The 17499-nt window shown below is 36.4% G+C and overlaps 1 protein-coding gene and 1 long non-coding RNA gene across 5 annotated transcripts; both read left to right on the top strand.

The window, feature by feature from the left end:
- Positions 1-3281: 3281 nt before the first annotated feature.
- Positions 3282-7175, top strand: LOC113319551. Of its 4 annotated transcripts, none has more exons than XR_003345616.1 (13): positions 3282-3501; positions 3598-3643; positions 4004-4141; positions 4223-4878; positions 5067-5120; positions 5210-5261; positions 5359-5416; positions 5591-5737; positions 5958-6084; positions 6177-6230; positions 6385-6453; positions 6561-6672; positions 6999-7175. It is a non-coding gene; the product is annotated as an uncharacterized LOC113319551 (long non-coding RNA). The 4 variants fall into 4 exon arrangements; XR_003345615.1 differs by having other exon boundaries at positions 5051-5120; XR_003345617.1 differs by lacking the exon at positions 5067-5120 and having other exon boundaries at positions 6392-6453.
- Positions 7176-10326: 3151 nt separating this feature from the next.
- LOC113317936 (subtilisin-like protease SBT5.4) lies at positions 10327-14522 on the top strand. The gene is made up of 11 exons (XM_026566049.1): positions 10327-10740; positions 10920-11032; positions 11136-11233; positions 11338-11490; positions 11581-11677; positions 11776-12349; positions 12453-12550; positions 12655-12891; positions 13054-13162; positions 13360-13573; positions 13688-14522. The coding sequence occupies exons 1-11, from the start codon at positions 10657-10659 to the stop codon at positions 14242-14244; spliced, it is 2334 nt and encodes a 777-aa protein (XP_026421834.1). The 5' UTR covers positions 10327-10656; the 3' UTR covers positions 14245-14522.
- Positions 14523-17499: the final 2977 nt, after the last annotated feature.

The following is a 17499-nucleotide window of genomic DNA, read 5'->3' as shown; positions in this document are numbered from 1 at the left end:
TTATTCTGATCTTATGTTATATTTTCAATGTCTTTAAGCAACCCAAATTCTACATCGCGATTGAAGCGTTAGTTGTTTTCCATGTAAAATTCGCTTCTCTCCATTGTAATCTTCATTAATATAAATGAGGCATAAGTTAGCAGAAATAAAAATATGAACAAAAACTATAAAATAATTGTTGTGAACAACTCTATATAACACACCCGGTTATTATAATCCAAGTTCGGATTATCTGAGTTAACAATTGCAAGACATATAAAAAATTTATCCACTTCTTTCTTGATAATGCTAAATCTAATTTGAAATAACTAGAGTACGATTTCAAGGATTTCCGCTCACAAGCTTGTATAAACCTTTCCATAATATTTTGCGAATGCGAATTCGTATCCACAAAATACATACCTTCTTTCTGCAGAATAGAAAACACAGTGACAATACGCAAGTCTTTATAGGGTAGTATTTCTTTCTCGTTTTATTACCGAAAATTTTGTCTACAAAGAGATAGAGAAGAAAAATGGAATAAATTTGTAAGTTGAGAAAATGATTTAAGGAGGTTTGAGTGTAAATTAAAGTTATAACAAGAAGATTTTTAGTAATTTGATAAGAAAAATTATATATTTGTCAAATTTTTAAAAAAAATATCAGTGGGAATTCGATGGTGGAGAACATGAAGTCGGTTATGAATAATGGATGGTTAACATCGGGTATAAGAGAGGTATAAAAAAAATTCAAACAAATATAGTTACGAAGACGAAAACTAAGTTTCCGTAATTTTTGTGATGGAAACTCAATATCTGTCTGAGGGAAATACATAAACTGAGTTTTTGTCAGGTATATCTTAGCTAGAATGAGGAGAAAATGTGCTCCCTTCACTAGATAAAGCAAAACTCTCCACCACATTGTATCTAAGAAATGAACCATAGTGTTTGCCTTTAGCTATAACGTAGCTAAAGCTACGCGAAATACCTCACTATAGTAATTGGCCTAAGGGGGCTTGAATCTCAAGTTTAATACGAATTGTATATATATACGGAGTAAACTAAAACACTTCAAACCAGATCATGGATGCATGCTACAGGGGTACCAAATTCCATGTGGTGAGAGATGTTTTTTATATGAATTTGATACCCTATAGCCATGGTTTTTAAAAGCGTACGCTTCGCTTCAATTTTTTTCCAGAAACACTCTGAAGTGTAGTCAATCAACTTCAATGACTGTGAAGCGTGTAGTAAATGATTTTGACCCAAGTCAGAAGCGCAAAATGGTCAAACTTCAAGAAATAATGTTCTAAAAATTAAAAAAGAATGGTGGAAGTCAAACCTACCACTTCATGTGCGGTATGTGAATGCTCAACTGCTGTTCTACATGGTTATTTAGGATAATATTTGGGTATATTTTATATTTATCAATATTTTCATACCTTTTAAAATATGTATAACTTTATATTTTACGATTCACTGCCAACCATGAATCGTCGCTTCACGTTTCAACCTACACATCGCTTCTCAAAAATAGAAAACGAGTCACGCTCTGCTTCACGCTTTCAATACCTTAACTGTAGCAGCCTTGGACCCTAACTTTACTCTCTCTTAGAAGTGTAAAATCCACTAAGTTTTTTTTTTTTTTTTTGTTTCAGTCGCATGTTAAAGTATGTATATATGTAGTCTAAAAACAATGGAAAATAAATACAACTAGAAATTAATGTTCTTGAACCATGCCCACTAAGCTACAAAATTATAATTTGATAACAACCATTTAAAGAAGGAAATCCCCACAAAGGTACATATGCTACTTTGGAAAGCCTTCCATAAGTCCCTACCAACTCTTTCCGACCAACAACACAGAAATATCGTTATACCAGATGTCATTTGTAAACTATGCGGTAAAGAAGATGAATATAGATTGTATTGTTCTTACATTGTGAATGTGCTAGTGAAGTATGCCGTTACTTGATAAAAGCTATCCGGATCTCGTGGTGTATATGCAGAATAACTTGGAAAATAATTTTGAAACTTGAAAGCATCACCATCTTTCTGGCATGAACAAACAAATCCGAAAATGGTTACCATTTGCAATGGCAATGTCCAAAATACAACCCTCGTTTGGGTTAAATGCAACATAAACTAATTACAACCTCGCAGATTATGTTTACAGATAAATATAACCTTACAAAATTTTGACCGAATTACACATAGAAAATAGAAGAGAAACAGTCGAATGAAGTAAGATGTTTATACAATCTTTTTGACTCCGCGTTGTTCAGTTAATCACACTTGCACGTCAAAAAAAAACCAAACCCATATGTAAGAAATACATGATCATTTGAATGCCTTATGCATCATCATCTCGACCTCAAATTGCAAATCAGAGAGTTTATAACAGATTACTAGTAGCAAGAATGTTGGGTAAACAGGAAGTTGTAGTGCCCAAGGAAAAAGCAAAAATAAAAATCAACATCGATAGCAACAACAACAACAAATAATGATATTCTTTATCTTTATCTAAGCCATGACAATCTAATCAGAAAAGTATCATCTAAGATTCGGCTATCACACCGGTCCATCATGTTGCTTTTTAATATTTCTTCTCAACACAAATACTAAGAGACAAGGTTTTTGTTTATTATTTTTCATTTAGCCAGACTGTGATAGAGTTAATGGAACAAGCTATAAAGAGACGGCAAGAACAACAAGAAGATGATCAACTATCTGCCAATTTATGTCAAAATAGAAATGCAACATTTTGACTTTCAATATTGACCGGTGGTTGTATTTAGTCATTAGCAAATTAAAAGTGCATTACATTTACAAAGTAAAATAAAGGTTGTATTTAACCTAAATTGGGGTTGTATTTAGTCACTGCCTTTGCAATCATATGGATCAATTTAGAAGGAAAGTAACTCGGGTATTTGGTTCAAAAAGTAAAAAGGAAGATGGCATTATCCTTCTGTTTAGGTATTACTGACACTACACCAAATTTAAGGATTAGTAACTAGATTTCGCAACAGCTTAGCCCCTGTTGCAAAATTTCTATTGTGAATCTCAGTTGCAAAATATTTGCAACATTGTTTCCTCGTTACAAAACTCACAACTATTTGATTCTGTTACGATTCGCAACTAAACTGAGTTGTACGCGTGCGATTCGTGTGTGTGTCACCCCACACTTTTAAGCTGATACTTTTGCAGCCCATTCAGATGTTTAGTCAGCTTCAAAACTGATTCGTGTTAGATAAACTAAAAAACGGACCGAGCTATCATTCTCATTCTTTCGTCTCTCTCTCGTTCTCTTCTCTTATTAGGGTTCAACTTCTTCTTCTTGGTTTGAGGTCAAATAATCATCGATCTTTGTACACACAGGGTGATGATGATGATTACGATTATCAGAAATCTTTCTCTTCTTTTATCTTTCTTATCTGAATCTCATTCAATTTGTCTCTCGTTCTCTTCTCTATTACGAGAAACCCTAAGCTCTATTGGCCAAATCCAGTAGCCAACAGTTGAGGTATGAAGATCGCTTGATTTATTTTTTGATGATTTTATTTTTGTTTGATTTTAACCTAATTTTTTTTTAACTTTTTTTTATTTACCCTTTCTCCAGATGAAGAACTAATGAACAAGAAGAAGACTTCCAGAACTTCTAAAAGGTATATTTTCTGGAACCCTAACTCTGTTTCTCTTCTTTATTGATGTAAATGTTCAATTTTTGTTCTTCTTTGGTGTTTTTTTTACCCTATTTTAAACTAGGGTTTTTCAATTTGGGGATTTTTTACTCGATTTTCAATTTGGCTGATGAGAACCTGATCTTTTCAAGATATGGTACTCATGAGATGGTTGAGGCTACATGGAATTGCATCTCTTTACATTTCGTCTTATCTGCTTAAGTGTTCAGTTCTGTTGCTAATGCTTTCCAAGATATCCTTGATAAACGTATAGAAATTTATGTAGATTTGGTGTGTCGATCAGTTATTCAGTCTAAGCTTTGTATGTCACTGGTGATTGTACAGATTGTGGGATGTAAGGAGTGGGAAGATTATGCACACAATATAAGCTAGTTCACCTGTGAAAAGTACTGAAGTTAGTCAGGATGGTCGTTATATCACCACCGAAGATGGTTCCACTGTTAAATTTTGGAATGAAAACCAGTAAGTTAACTAGTATTGTCCCTTGTCTTTATAAACCTCATACATACATGGATTTTGATTGTTCATCTTGTTGCATTTTAGTTTTGGACTAGTGAAGAGCTATGACATGTCATGCACTTTGGAATCGGCTTCAGTGGAACCGAAGCATGGCAATAAGTTTGTAGCTGCTGGAGAAGACATGTGAATACGATTGTTTGATTTCCATACAGGAGATGAGGTTGGTGAGTAGTAGAGTATTTAACAAATTATGCATCAAAAGTCTATTATACCTCCATATAACTGATCATGTGTCGTATCCTACTACATTTAATGAGTAGTTCAATATGTGCTGAAGCATTTTTGGTTGTATCCTTTATACAAAGCACTGGCTTTTGCACGCTCTGCGTTTCTTTAAGTGGCTGGAAAATTGAGTGTTTCTGACAGGCTTAAAAATTGTGAAATGGATGCTAATGAAGGGGTACTTCTCTTAAGTGGAGGAAGGGCCAGTTGTTTTTAATCTGTGATTAATTCATTTATCATTGTTTGATAAACAGAAGTTGGTCTTTCACGGTTGTGCAACTGACTCACTTGTTTAACTTGTATTTATTGTTTTGGTCTAACCATTCACTACACATCTTTTTTTTACTTGATTTGTTCTCTCCTGTGAGAAAGACTATGTGGTGAAGATTTGGGAGGTTGGCACAGGGGAACTAGTCAAACAATACATTGGAGCTACACACAAACAATTGTGTTGCCAGGTACTTGATTTGCAGAACCATCTTTGTTTCACGAGTTTAGGATTCATTGTGTTATCTTCATTCTTGCCTTGATCACCTTGTTAGAGGTGAGTTTAGGATATCATGCGTGCGAATTGCTTTCAATTAGGTTGTAGAAATTCTTAGGATCTGATATTTATTTATGTTGCTTAAGCTTTTGGGGTATTCAGTGTCTATTATTCTTATGTTGCTCAAAGATCGGGGGCCAAAGATCACACTATAAAGTAAGATTTAGTAGCTTGGGAGCTCAGAAATAAACCTTTCCTTCGGAAGTTTCTTAGCTTATAATTTATTTCCGTCGGCTTTAATTCAGGTTCTTCGATTTCTCAAAAATAGTGGAGAAGAGAGCTTATCAAGTTATTCAGGTTCACACCTCAATATTTATTCTTTATTTTAAGTACTCAACACTCCTTGTGGGGCTTATTACTGAGTTCTTATGTAGATATTTGGTTTTCGATGCAGGATACTCACAATGTGAGATCTTTATCTTTTCATCCATCAGGGGAATTTGTTTTAGCAGGTATTTGTTGTCTTTTCATCCATCAGGGGAATTTCTTTGATCACCTACTTTTTTCTCCTGTCATTTTTTTTTCTTCTTCTTTGCGTGATGGAGAGTGTTGTATTTTTGAATATAAAGTACTCTTTTGGGTAATGAAAGGCTTAAACATAATTGAGTTTATCTACCCTTGTGCAGCTATTGTATTATGCAACTCATTGTGGTGCCTGAGAACCAGTTGCATCTGTACTTCAAGAAGGGGCAAGTGGGAGATGATGACAAAGCTGAAGAAAGGCCTTTCAACTTGACCCTGATGATTATGAAGCAATATGCAAAAGATATGTGGTAAGTTCAGTTTATATGCATATTGGATTTGGATTCATAACTGTGTTTTTTTAGTTTGATTGCCACTTTCTTGTAATTTCTGTTACGCTTTGCAGGGAGTCTTGTTTGCTGGGTTGTTTGTCTGTTGAGATATATGGCTACTTGTCATTGTTGAACTACTTGTCCCTAACCTCAGTCATATCTAACTTTATCCGTATCATCTTTGTTGGTGCACATTCAGGTTGGAGGATCACCAATTTATAAAGTTGATAGGCTACTTGTTTGCTGGGTTGTTAATCAAATGTGGAATGCTTAACCTTGTTGATCTTGCTGGGTTTGAGAACATTTGACGTTCTGGTACAGGAGAGGTATTTATTGTTACTTATTTCTATGTATTTGATGTTCCGATTTTTTTAATGTCTAGTACTTTAGAGAGTTAACCATTTTCACTACTGTCCAGGATATGACGGAGAAAATATAGTGTATGGAGCTTAATTCGAAATCCAAGGACAAGGTACTACTACAGTTGCCAGTAATTGAAACAGGATGTAATATGTGCTAACATGATGCAAGAACATATAACATCCTTAAGTAGAGTTTAACTACCAGTAATTGACGTAGATTTTTTCTCACCAATTATTGATATGTACTGAACAACAATTGGAAAGGCTCCAGGAACTTCATAATGCTCAGTTATTGTTGAAAGCAGAGTTGAGTGAAAAACTCAAAAGACTCAGGTAATTTACTAATGGAGTGGTTATGCTCGAAACCTTTTTTTTTGTCTGTTCGCTTCTTCTCTGCAGTGCAAAAACTTATTGTATTTTCTGTTACTTTTCTCCTGCAGAATAAACTCGAGAACACTGATCATGCAGTTTTCGATCTAGAAGAGAAATATAGAAAAGTAAACGCAACCATCAAAGAAAAAGAATTTTTGATATCTAATCTCCTTCGAGCAGGTGAGCGAGAATCTATTTTTATTTCTTCAGTTAGCTTATTGATGCATATGAGCAACATAGATTCCTATTTCTTCCGTACCCAAGAAAACATTGGTGTTGGATGCTTAATCTGGATTGCCTCTTCATATTCCCACCTCACAACCTTTGTTTTGTGCATGCTTGTTGTCTTTTTGCCTAGTAGTCTCAGTGCCATTGGTTTATGCTTATTGTATTGTTACATTCTTGATGTTTGACCTAGTTGAATTGACAAGTTTTCTTTCTATTTGTCTTCATTGTCATTTGGTTTGGTTATTTACAATTGACTATCCTTTTGAATATTTTTCCAGGAATTGGAGAACGAACACACTGGAAGGTGTACAAGCAGCTGAAAGCTTTTTTTTTTTCTTTTCTTTTGAGTGTGTTCGTAAGTTCATTAATTAGGTAGTTTTGGTTCTAAAACAGTGGTAACTTGATATTGTTGGATTAATATGATTATAAATGAACAGGGTAACTTCATTTTGGTACAGGGAATTCTAGTTATGAACCTGATTTTGACCGGTCAAAACCACTATTTTTTGTAAGTTGCAAAACTTCGCAACTGCAGTAAGATGTTGCGACATATTTACGTTGCAACAGTCGGAAAATGTTGCGACCGAAAACTCGCAACTGCTTCTGAGCCGATACGAAAATTTGCAACAACGACTTTCGTAACAGTGCCAAACTGTTGCGAACCCATTTTGCAATTGCCAGTTGACGTTGCTAATCACTAAATTTGGTGTAGTGTGATGTTGTTGGCCTTAAAAACTGATATATTTAGTTTAATTCATGTTGGTACGTAGCGCCTTTTATAATTGGAAAGATGTGGTCTCATAGTATCTGGTCCTCTTTTCTTTTCTTATTTCTTTCTATGTGATGGTTGTAACTTTCTTTTTCATAACGCTAAGTTTTATGGGCTAGATTTGTCTTCTAGATTAGACAAAAAGCATTGTCTATTCTTCAACACTACTACTCTCTCTAGATATATTTCGGATTCCAACTAGTAGCGAGATAGTTGTGTTGTTCACTCAGCGCAACCAAAATTCTACTTTTCGCGGAATGGTTTAGCGAAATTGATTTATTTTTTGATCCGACGGCTGAGATGATTGCGCTGTTCCATTCAGCGCGGCCACAGAGATGGTTCAACGCATCTAGGTGCTAGATTATAATTGCCATAAGACTTAGGAGGTTATTCTATCTGACATGGACTTCCGATCTAGATACTAGATTGGAAGAACATAGGACTAAGCCTAATACATGAATTCAACCTATTCGTCAAAAAAATAAAAATAAAAACATTGCTCGGGAAAATGAAGTCATTCTTCTTGATACCATTGATTTACTCAAAACTGTCAATAGTTGGTAGTGTAGTGCTATTCCTAGATGATGCAATAAAACAACCAATAAAGTTGTAAAATTTTAGTTGAAAGTTTAATATTTCAAGGGATTGGTTAAACCACTAGATATCCTTGTAAACCAGTTGTTAACAGATAACGTTCTTGTTTCACATTTTTAGCATCAATTTATATACCACGTCCACATGTAATCGTTCTCTAGTTTGATTTTTTTACGATCCGCTGACCTCATATTTGATAGTCAGATTCCTGACAAAAATTTCATGCTTAAAGAAAAGAAAAATATAGTATCAATTAAGAAAAAGGATAAAAAAGCTGCAAAACTATATTGCCACCTATTGTACTGGAATGTAATACTCTTGGGCTCATGGCTTTGTGGTTGTTGTTTTTTAGTCGTGATAAAAACAAGGGTTATTTGGTTTTTGGTAATCAGTTTTTGACCAAAACTTGGATTTGGTCTAACATTTGTCCAGCCTTTGCGTTTGGTCTAAGGACCAGCGTTGACTTCCATTGACCCAGTTAAGTCTAAATATTATTGATTTTAATTTTATTATCAGTATATATTTATATATATCATATATGTATTTACTATTTTACCCTATATCTCTTGCACATTTACATAAGATATTTGCACCCTTCTTTTATGTATCGCCTCCACCAGTTCTTTATTTTCTCTATTTCTTCTCTGCACCAGTTCCTCATGCCGGCAAACCTAGGATCTCAATGGGTCGTGTCCTCAGGAAAAAGAGTATCTTGGAAGCTGAGAAGAAAACGGAGGTATTGATTGATTTTTGAGTTTGGTTTAATATCGAAGACAGGGAAGAAGACAAGTTGTGACTGCCATTGATTGTGATATTGGACGTTCGAGATATTGAAGTTTTTAGAGTTAATGAAGATGGGTATGTATGGATGTTGCTTTTGAGCAGAATTGAAGACAGAAATGGGTTTGCTTCTGAAGTTGGTGGTAGTGAAGATTTAGCTGTAGAAGATGGATGTACTGTTGTGAAATTAGGGTTTGATTTGAGATGTAGGATTTGATTGGTTCGAAATGGAAGAAGCAATTGGATCTAGTAGTGCTGTGAAATTAGGGTTTGGATTGAGATGTAGGATTTAATTGATTCAAAATGGAAGAAGAAGGTTGGTATTTGTTGCTCGAATTACAGAATGGGTGAGAGATTGAAATGGATTTGTGTTGAAATTAAGGAGATTGATTCTTAGAACATGGAAGAAGATGGTAACAGATGATTGAATTGGAGATTATGGTGTCCATGAGTTTGAGAATTTGAGAAGATCTGTTACAAAAGAAGAATGAAGAAAAGATTTGTTGCCGTAATTGAATTCCTTTTGAGTTTATGAGGTTGGTTTATAGCTCAGATTTGAGATGGTATTGCTTCCATTGAGCTGTAGAGGTGAAAAATTAATCATTGATGAGTTGCCTGATTATATCTTCAACCTTCCCAATAATTCTGGTACAAGGCTCGAAGAATTACGTGATTCAGAGGACGTATAGATGGTACGATGATGATACCTAGTTGGAATCAGTAGCTAATGGGTGAAGAATATTTATGACATTGAGTTTCGGTTGTTATTGGGGCTCATTGCAAGCTGAGTTGTTTACTGTTAGGAGTTGTCGCTGCGACGGAGAATCGAGATATGTGTTGTTGTTTACTGTTACTGGTGGAGAATAAGAGATTGGTGGTGGTATCTGGCAGAGTTTTATCGCTAGAAATCAGCCAAGGAGGAGTAACTGTTGTATTGATTTGTGATTATTAATGGCTGTAATTGATGAATGTTAGAATTTTGAATGAGTACCAGTTATGTGCCTGTGTTAAACTGATGCGCAGGGAAGGAGATAGCTAAATGCGCAGGGAAGGAGATAGCTTGAGAATCAACAGCAGTTCATAACTATCGCTCTGATTTTTGTCTGTTCTCTTTTCTTTTCCTTTGTTGGGAAGATGAAGAGTAGACAAAGATAAACCGTTTGATTTTTGACATCACAGCCGTTAGAAGCTAAGCCCACATCAGGGGTCTATTTGTAAATTCATCTAATTTATTTTATAAAGTTAATTAAAATCTATTCAATAACAGTCAACTTGGGTCAACGTTGGTTTTTAGACCAAAAACAAATGCTGGACAAATGTCAGACCAAACCCAGTTTTTGAGTACCACAAAACAAATAACCCTAAAAACAAACAAGAACAGATGGAGAGAAACAAAGAGAAGAAGTCTTCCCCGCGTTTAGGGAAGATCTAATTGATCTAATTAGGGATGGAATGAAACAAACTGCTTAAAATCGAGCTTGATGCAGCAGAAAGGACATGCGTATTAGGATAGCTAAAACACCACAAATTCTCAGCCATGGGTGGCTGCAAAAACTTCTCCTAAATGCGAATGGTTACAGTTAGATCCTAAGATTGGAAAAGATAATTATGCACTTTTAAAAATTGTCCATTTTCAAAATCAATGGATACAAAGTGTTTAATCAGTTACTGTTTTCTAGGGTAAATTTAACCACAAATTCTCATCCATGTAGATCGTTGAGCCCTTTCTTCTTTGAAGAAAAAAAAAGAGGAGAAAGCAAAACAAGTCACAATTAACACAGACAGGGTTCAACATGGGGAGTAGGAGGATTATCCTTTCCCTACTAGTCATTTCTGTTTTGGCTTGCTTAGGGAAACCCACCTCTGCAACTAAAAAAGTAAGTTTTATTCATCGTTAATGACGTTTTCCTCGTTATCCATAACCATGTTTTCTGAATTGTGTTCATCACATTTTCTCAGTTTTGTATGCTTGTGAATTTTCACAACTCTCTGTAAATCGACTTACAATTTAAGCAGAACCTTACTGATAGATTTTTGATTCTCAATTTCGGTATAGGCTTATGTGGTGTATTTAGGGTCACATGATCATGGTCACCCGGAACCCAATGACGAACATTTTGCGAAAGCAACCGAATATCACTATGAGCTTCTTGCATCAGTATTGGGAAGGTGAGAAATCCTCATGAATTTTAATCATTTCCTCCCCCTGCATAACATTTTTATGTTTTGTTGATCTATTTTTTTCTTCTTTCTATCATATGTGATTTTCCAGTAAAGAGAAGGCGAAAGAATCCCTCATTTCTTCGTATACTAAATACATTAACGGGTTCGCTGCAAATCTCGAAAAAGAAGAAGCAGAAAAACTTGCAAGTAAGACCAGATGGATTTCTGTCAATGTCATTTGAAAATAGACTTATAATAATAACATTCAATGCTGACTTGTGTTTGTTTGTGCAACTATTCGTAATCGGAAGAACACCCTGATGTTGTATCAGTCTTTTTGAGTAAGAAAAAGACATTGCAAACAACCCATTCTTGGAAATTTCTTGGGATGGATAAAATTGAAGCAGAACCAAAGTGGAAAACATCGGAAGGCAGCAATCTAATCATCGGTGCCCTTGACACCGGTAAATTCAATTATGTGTTACTCCTACACTTGTTATTTCATTTATAATAAAATTCTTAGGTATGGAGGTTACTGTTATCAATGTTCTTAGGGGTCTGGCCAGAGTCTGAGAGCTTCAGAGATGATGGAATGGGACCTATTCCATCTAAATGGAAAGGATCCTGCGATAAGGGGATTCCTTGTAACAGGTTTAATTTTTCTCTCATTTAGGTTCTTAACATTATTTTTAGTCTTGGGAGAAAGTGTAATCGAATATTTTTAACTCGGTGACGATATATTTCTCAAGGAAGCTAATAGGAGCTAAGCATTTCAATTATGGAAACTTAGCAATGAAGGCTGATATCTATAACATAATTGAAGAAACTGACCAAACAACGGCTCGTGATACCGAAGGCCATGGCACTCACACCCTTTCGATAGCAGCTGGATCTCCCGTACCAGGCACCAGCATTTTTGGTTTTGGCCAAGGCACAGCCAGAGGGACACTCCCTAATGCAAGAGTTGCTGCTTATAAGGTCTGTTGGCCACCTGTTGATGAAAATACAATAGGATGTTGTGATATAGATATCCTTGCCGGTTTTGATGCAGCCATACATGACGGTGTTGACATAATATCGGCTTCTATTGCTACATCCTTTGCGGCCGGTGAACCACAACCTGAGTATTATATGGATGCCACTGCTATCGGTGCATTCCATGCTGTTAAGAAAGGAATTGTTGTTGTTTGCTCGGCGGGTAATGGTGGACCTGATGCGTCTACTGTTGGAAATGTTGCACCATGGATCATTACTGTTGGAGCAAGTGTTATGGATCGGGGTTTCTCTAATTATGTTCAGCTTGGTGATAATAGGCGCTTCAAGGTACATCTCTATTTCCTTTCGTGCCTTTTATTTTCCAGGCTGAATTGGGAATTTTGAAACATCTTTCTAAGAAATGAAAATTTGACTAAAATATGGCTTCCAGGGACAAAGCCTAGCAACAACAGCCTTGCCAGAGAAAAAACAATATCCTCTTGTTAATGCTGCCAAGGTTAAACTTCCTGAAGCAGATGATTATGACGCGTAAGTTTTTGCTGTTTGCACCCAGCCTAGTCTAACGTTCATTACACTTTTGAACTCGACTTAATCCGGATTATTTTTTGTTATATTTTTGGCTTTATATATAGACTTGCATGTAAAGAAGGTACATTGGATCCAGAACTAGTGAAAGGAAAAATTGTAGCCTGCGTAGACGGTTATATTCCGAGAACTATAAAAGGGCAAGTCGTGGCTGATGCTGGTGGCGTAGGAATGATTGTTCTCAACGATATGCCTTCTGACTGCTACGCCGATCTCCATCTCCACCCTGCTTCTCACCTATTCGAGAATGCTACTACAATTATAGACTACATTGCTGACTCTCCGTACGTATGTTCCTCCTTTTTCTTTCAAGATACTTATTTTCAGAGAAAATCGGATCTTATATCCTATTAGCATATATATTACGGTGGCAAATTTGTGTACTTTTTATATGTCATATTTCCTAGTTTATTGATTTTGAACTTATGAAACTACGATTGCTGTAGGAATCCTACAGCCTGCATATCGAACCCGGAAACTGATTTTGGTCTCAACCCTGCTTTAGCTTGTTTTTCCTCCCGAGGACCTAATTCCCTGACATATGATGTTCTTAAGGTACATATAATGTGTTTCTCTGGTAAATTTCAGCATCATTTGCTCTAATTCTTTTATTTTCCCTGTCTTTAATCAAAAGAGATATACCATATTAAAAGTGCCAAAAGCTAAGGACGAAGTAAAACAAAAACTGGGTGTTAAGATGTCAATAATTTCATAATTAACCTGATATTTCGTATTGTTCTTTGTTTGTTCAGCCAGATATTATTGCCCCAGGGATGAGCATATTAGCTTCATATTCTCCAGAAGGTATGGCTACAGAGTTGGCAACAGATAAGCGTAGACTCCTCTTCAATGTACTCTCTGGTACATCTATGGCTAGTCCTCATGTCGCAGGAATGGTCGGCGTTATCAAATCTGCCCATCCAGATTGGACTCCTTCTGAAATCAAATCAGCTCTTATGACCACTGGTGACCAATTACTCTCATAGTTATATCCTAAGCTCATTTGTCATTATGTATTTGTTACCACAATGGGTTTTGAAACTGCTCCTAACTATTTTCTTGCATTTGTAATTTATCCAGCAAGAACTCGTGATCACTTGGGCGAAACACTTCGTGATCAATGTATTAACAATGTGGAGGCCGATCCGTTTGGGTACGGAGCTGGTCATGTTAGGCTGGTACGCGCCCTAGATCCTGGCTTGGTGTATCCATTAACAATGCATGAGTATTGGAACTTCTTTTGTTCCATTGGTTACAACGAAAGCCAGTTTGCCAAGTTCTTCAAGAAGCCTTTCGTGTGCCCTAAACAGAGCTGTACCTTAGACTTCAATTATCCTGCAATTACTATCCCGGGTCTAAGTGGATCCGTAACCATATCTAGACTACTTAAAAACGTGGGTACACCCGGAATTTACAACGCGTCAATCATCGAACCGTGGGGAATTTCAGTCACAGTTGCACCAAAAACATTGAAATTTGAGAAAGTCGGGGAGAAGAAAATGTTCAGGCTTACTATAAAGGCTAAGGATGGAATGAAACCTAAAACCTTTGTTTTTGGTAAGCTTAAATGGTCTGATGGTGTTCATAGTGTAAGGAGCCCAATTTCAGTGAGTCTAGAGCAAGCTACTGATTCCTAAGATTTAAGATAAGGTCCAACCTTAAAACTCCATTATGGTTCGCCACTCGCATATACAGATACACGCATCAAATGGTCCACTTTGTTATGGCATTCATAATCTTGATGGTATATTTTCTTCCTGTTGCTTAGAGTTTAAATGTTATATATACAATGTTTGTATACAAGAAAACCACATCAGATCGATGGCAGAAAAGCCTTGTAATGTGTAATACGTGAATTGGTCATGAAGACCTATACTAAAAATATATTTAAATTCGGGTTATTTTTCTGATGGTATCCAGATCCTCAGTTTGGTACATAGTTCTTCTAAGAGCAACTGCAGTGGTGCGAGTATAACCAAAGACCAAAGAGGGAAAGAAAGATCAAATTTTGGGTTTAGTATGGTGTGACACTACGGTGGAAAGACTAAATTTTGTCAGACGTACATTATACGTTCGCCTGGTGTGGGGTGTAGACTATACCAACGCCTGATGGTTAGATCCTAAAAAAAAATAAAAAAAAATGAAAGAAGTGGGGCGGAGGTATAAAGCCCGCCCCACTAAAATGGTTTTGAAAACAAAGAATGGGGCGGGGGTATAATGCCCGCCCCATACAAAATAATAATTAAAAAGAAAAATGGGGCGTAGACTTTGCGTACGCCCCATGTGGAGCGTAGACTATACCAACGCCTGATGTGGGGCGTGGAATATACGTCCGCCTGATGTGGGACGTGCACTATTCGTCCGCCTGGTGGTGGGGCGTGAAGTATACCAACGCTCGACTATATTTGGGTTTAGTCTTGGTCCCAGACCAAATATACTCTGGGTTTTAGTCGTTTATCAAAATTTGATCGATAATACGTTCCACTACGTCTGTTCAAAAGACCAAATATTTGGGTTTACTCTCCCACTGTGGACGCTCTAAAGTTAGCCGTTGGTACCTCGACTTTCAGCCAACTGTCAGTTACAAAATTTGACTTGAGAAACAGATACCCCCCAAAAAGGATGCAAAATTAGATTGACAACCATCTGGCCTCAGCTCGAAATAGATAGCAAAGGTAACTTTCTAGAGCTGAGAATACACAAATTGAGACGCTGTCAGAGTTTTGTTGATGAAGTATAGAGGATTTTCTTTGTAATCTTCTACTCTTACTTGCACTGCACTTACAACTGTTGAAGTGTTAGCTATATAGAGATAAAGCTCTCCACCTGATACTGGTGGAGAGAGAATTGGTACTGATAAGAGATAAGATTTGACCTGGTCAAAAGCTGTTTGACACTCAAGATCCTATTCAAAATCTTTCTTCTTCTGAAGTATATTTTTGCACCTGTCAGATAGCATGGAGATAAAAGCGATTTAAAGCAGCAAGTTTTCCAGCCAATCGTTGGATATCTTCTTTGCAAGTTGGAGGTGACATTGTCTTGTATAGATCTGATCTTTAGCGAATGAAATTCTGTTCCATTTCTGATTACCATGAAATCTTGGGATTTTCCACTCTGAATTCCAAAAGCACTCTTAGATGGATTGACTTTAATCCTATAGTATCTCAGGACAGAGAATGCTTTCAGCAGATTGCGGTGGTGATCAATTTCCTTTAAACTTTTGAGTACCATATCATCCACGTAACACTCCATAGTTTCTCCAATAAGATCTTTGATATCCTATTGATTAGCCTTTGATAGGTCGGGCCTGCACTTTCTCAGACCAGGTGGCGTGACCTTGAAACAGTATAGTCCTCAGTCAGTTATGAATTCAGTGTGCTTTTCATAGATGCGTTCACAAGTATTTGATTATACCCAGTACCCATCCATGAAAGATAGAGGTCCATACCTTGGATTGGCACCATTATTCTGTCCATGTCAGGAAGTCGGAAACTATCGGGGGGAAAACTTTATTTAGGCTGGAGATAGGGGGAGATTCCTTTTCTCTTGTGGTGTAACCACTGGTCCCACCAAAACAACAACTAGTTGACCCTCTGGGATTAAAGTAGTTGACGGTGTAATATGTGGTTCACCATGTGGAGGTGTTATTTCAAATCGAGATATTGCTGATAAGTTTACTCAACCTGGATGAGATTGATGCACAATTGGTGTAATAGATGGAGATAACACCTCTTGTGTAGGTGGAGATGCAGATGTAGTTGCTCGGCCTGCTGAAGTTACTCCAGGTCGGGGTGGTAGGACTTTTCTTTGTGTTAGAGTTGTCATTTTGCTTGTAATACACAAGATGAAAAACAACACGTGATTATGTGGATCTTACGATTGATAACAAATATTTTAAATCTGAACTTAATATTTCTTTCCCAAAACAGAAGGTTTTTTAAAAGTAAAAGTCATCCGTATCAATGAACCATGCATATTTGATACTTTCCAGATCAGAAGCTCGATATTTAACAAATGAATAGGTTTAATAAAAGATTCAAATTCAAATATTCTATTTTTTTTAAAATTGACTGTGATAAGAAACGGTTTGTTTCTTATTCACAGCCAGCAGGAACAAGCTCAAAATGTCATGATTTTAGGAACCAATGAACCAAACAGTAACACTTTTCTTAATATTTTTCTTGTTAATTATCAATGAATGGAAAAGGCCTATTTATAGGCTACAATACTTGTAAAATAAGAAAACAAACTCTAAAACAAATCCTATGAGAAATCCTAATAATAATAAAATACTTATTTTAATTAATACTAATAAACTCCTAATAAAACTAATAATAATTATCAAGTTCTCCATAAAATCCAAATTCTTACATTCCACATTCACTAGCCAAGGCGGCTTCCATAGTTTGTCTAGACATGACCCGTATAATGGACCAAGAAGAACAAATATGCTTAACCGACGTACAGGGTCAACAACGACATAGCCGATAAGACATGGTCTTATCATTCCACCCTCCTTAAATTGGGCTTTGCCCTCAAAGTCCACCTTATACGCACAAATAGGCTCCGCACAGGGTCTTATTATTCCACCCTCCTTAAATAGGACCTTGCCCCGAAGGTCCGATCTCGATACAGCTACAACCTGTTTTTCTTTCGTCTTCGACTCGGCACATGTTACTTCGGTTTTATTAGTGTAACAAACATCTTTAACAACCTCGACAAATATGCGTGATGATACAGAGTTGCAATCATTAACTACTGCAATTTGATTATATTTAGCTACTTTAGCCGCCTGATACCCCTCATAAGTCGTCTCTCCAAACTTAGACAATATACCACATAAAAAATTATACCAAGTTCTCATATAAAGAGTTCCCCACTTGTACCATCTC

This window comes from Papaver somniferum, chromosome 10 (genome assembly GCF_003573695.1).
Source record: "Papaver somniferum cultivar HN1 chromosome 10, ASM357369v1, whole genome shotgun sequence".
In the NCBI taxonomy this organism is placed as follows: Eukaryota; Viridiplantae; Streptophyta; class Magnoliopsida; order Ranunculales; family Papaveraceae; genus Papaver; species Papaver somniferum.
The sequence above is the reverse complement of the archived record's forward strand: the minus strand, read 5'-3'. Positions and strand labels throughout refer to the sequence as shown.

Coding starts and splice junctions, on each gene's coding strand:
- LOC113317936 (XM_026566049.1), top strand. CDS start 10,657: ATGGGGAGTAGGAGGATTATCCTTTCCCTACTAGTCATTTCTGTTTTG. Junction 10,741..10,919: donor CCACCTCTGCAACTAAAAAA/GTAAGTTTTATT, acceptor ATTTCGGTATAG/GCTTATGTGGTGTATTTAGG. Junction 13,574..13,687: donor ATCAGCTCTTATGACCACTG/GTGACCAATTAC, acceptor TAATTTATCCAG/CAAGAACTCGTGATCACTTG.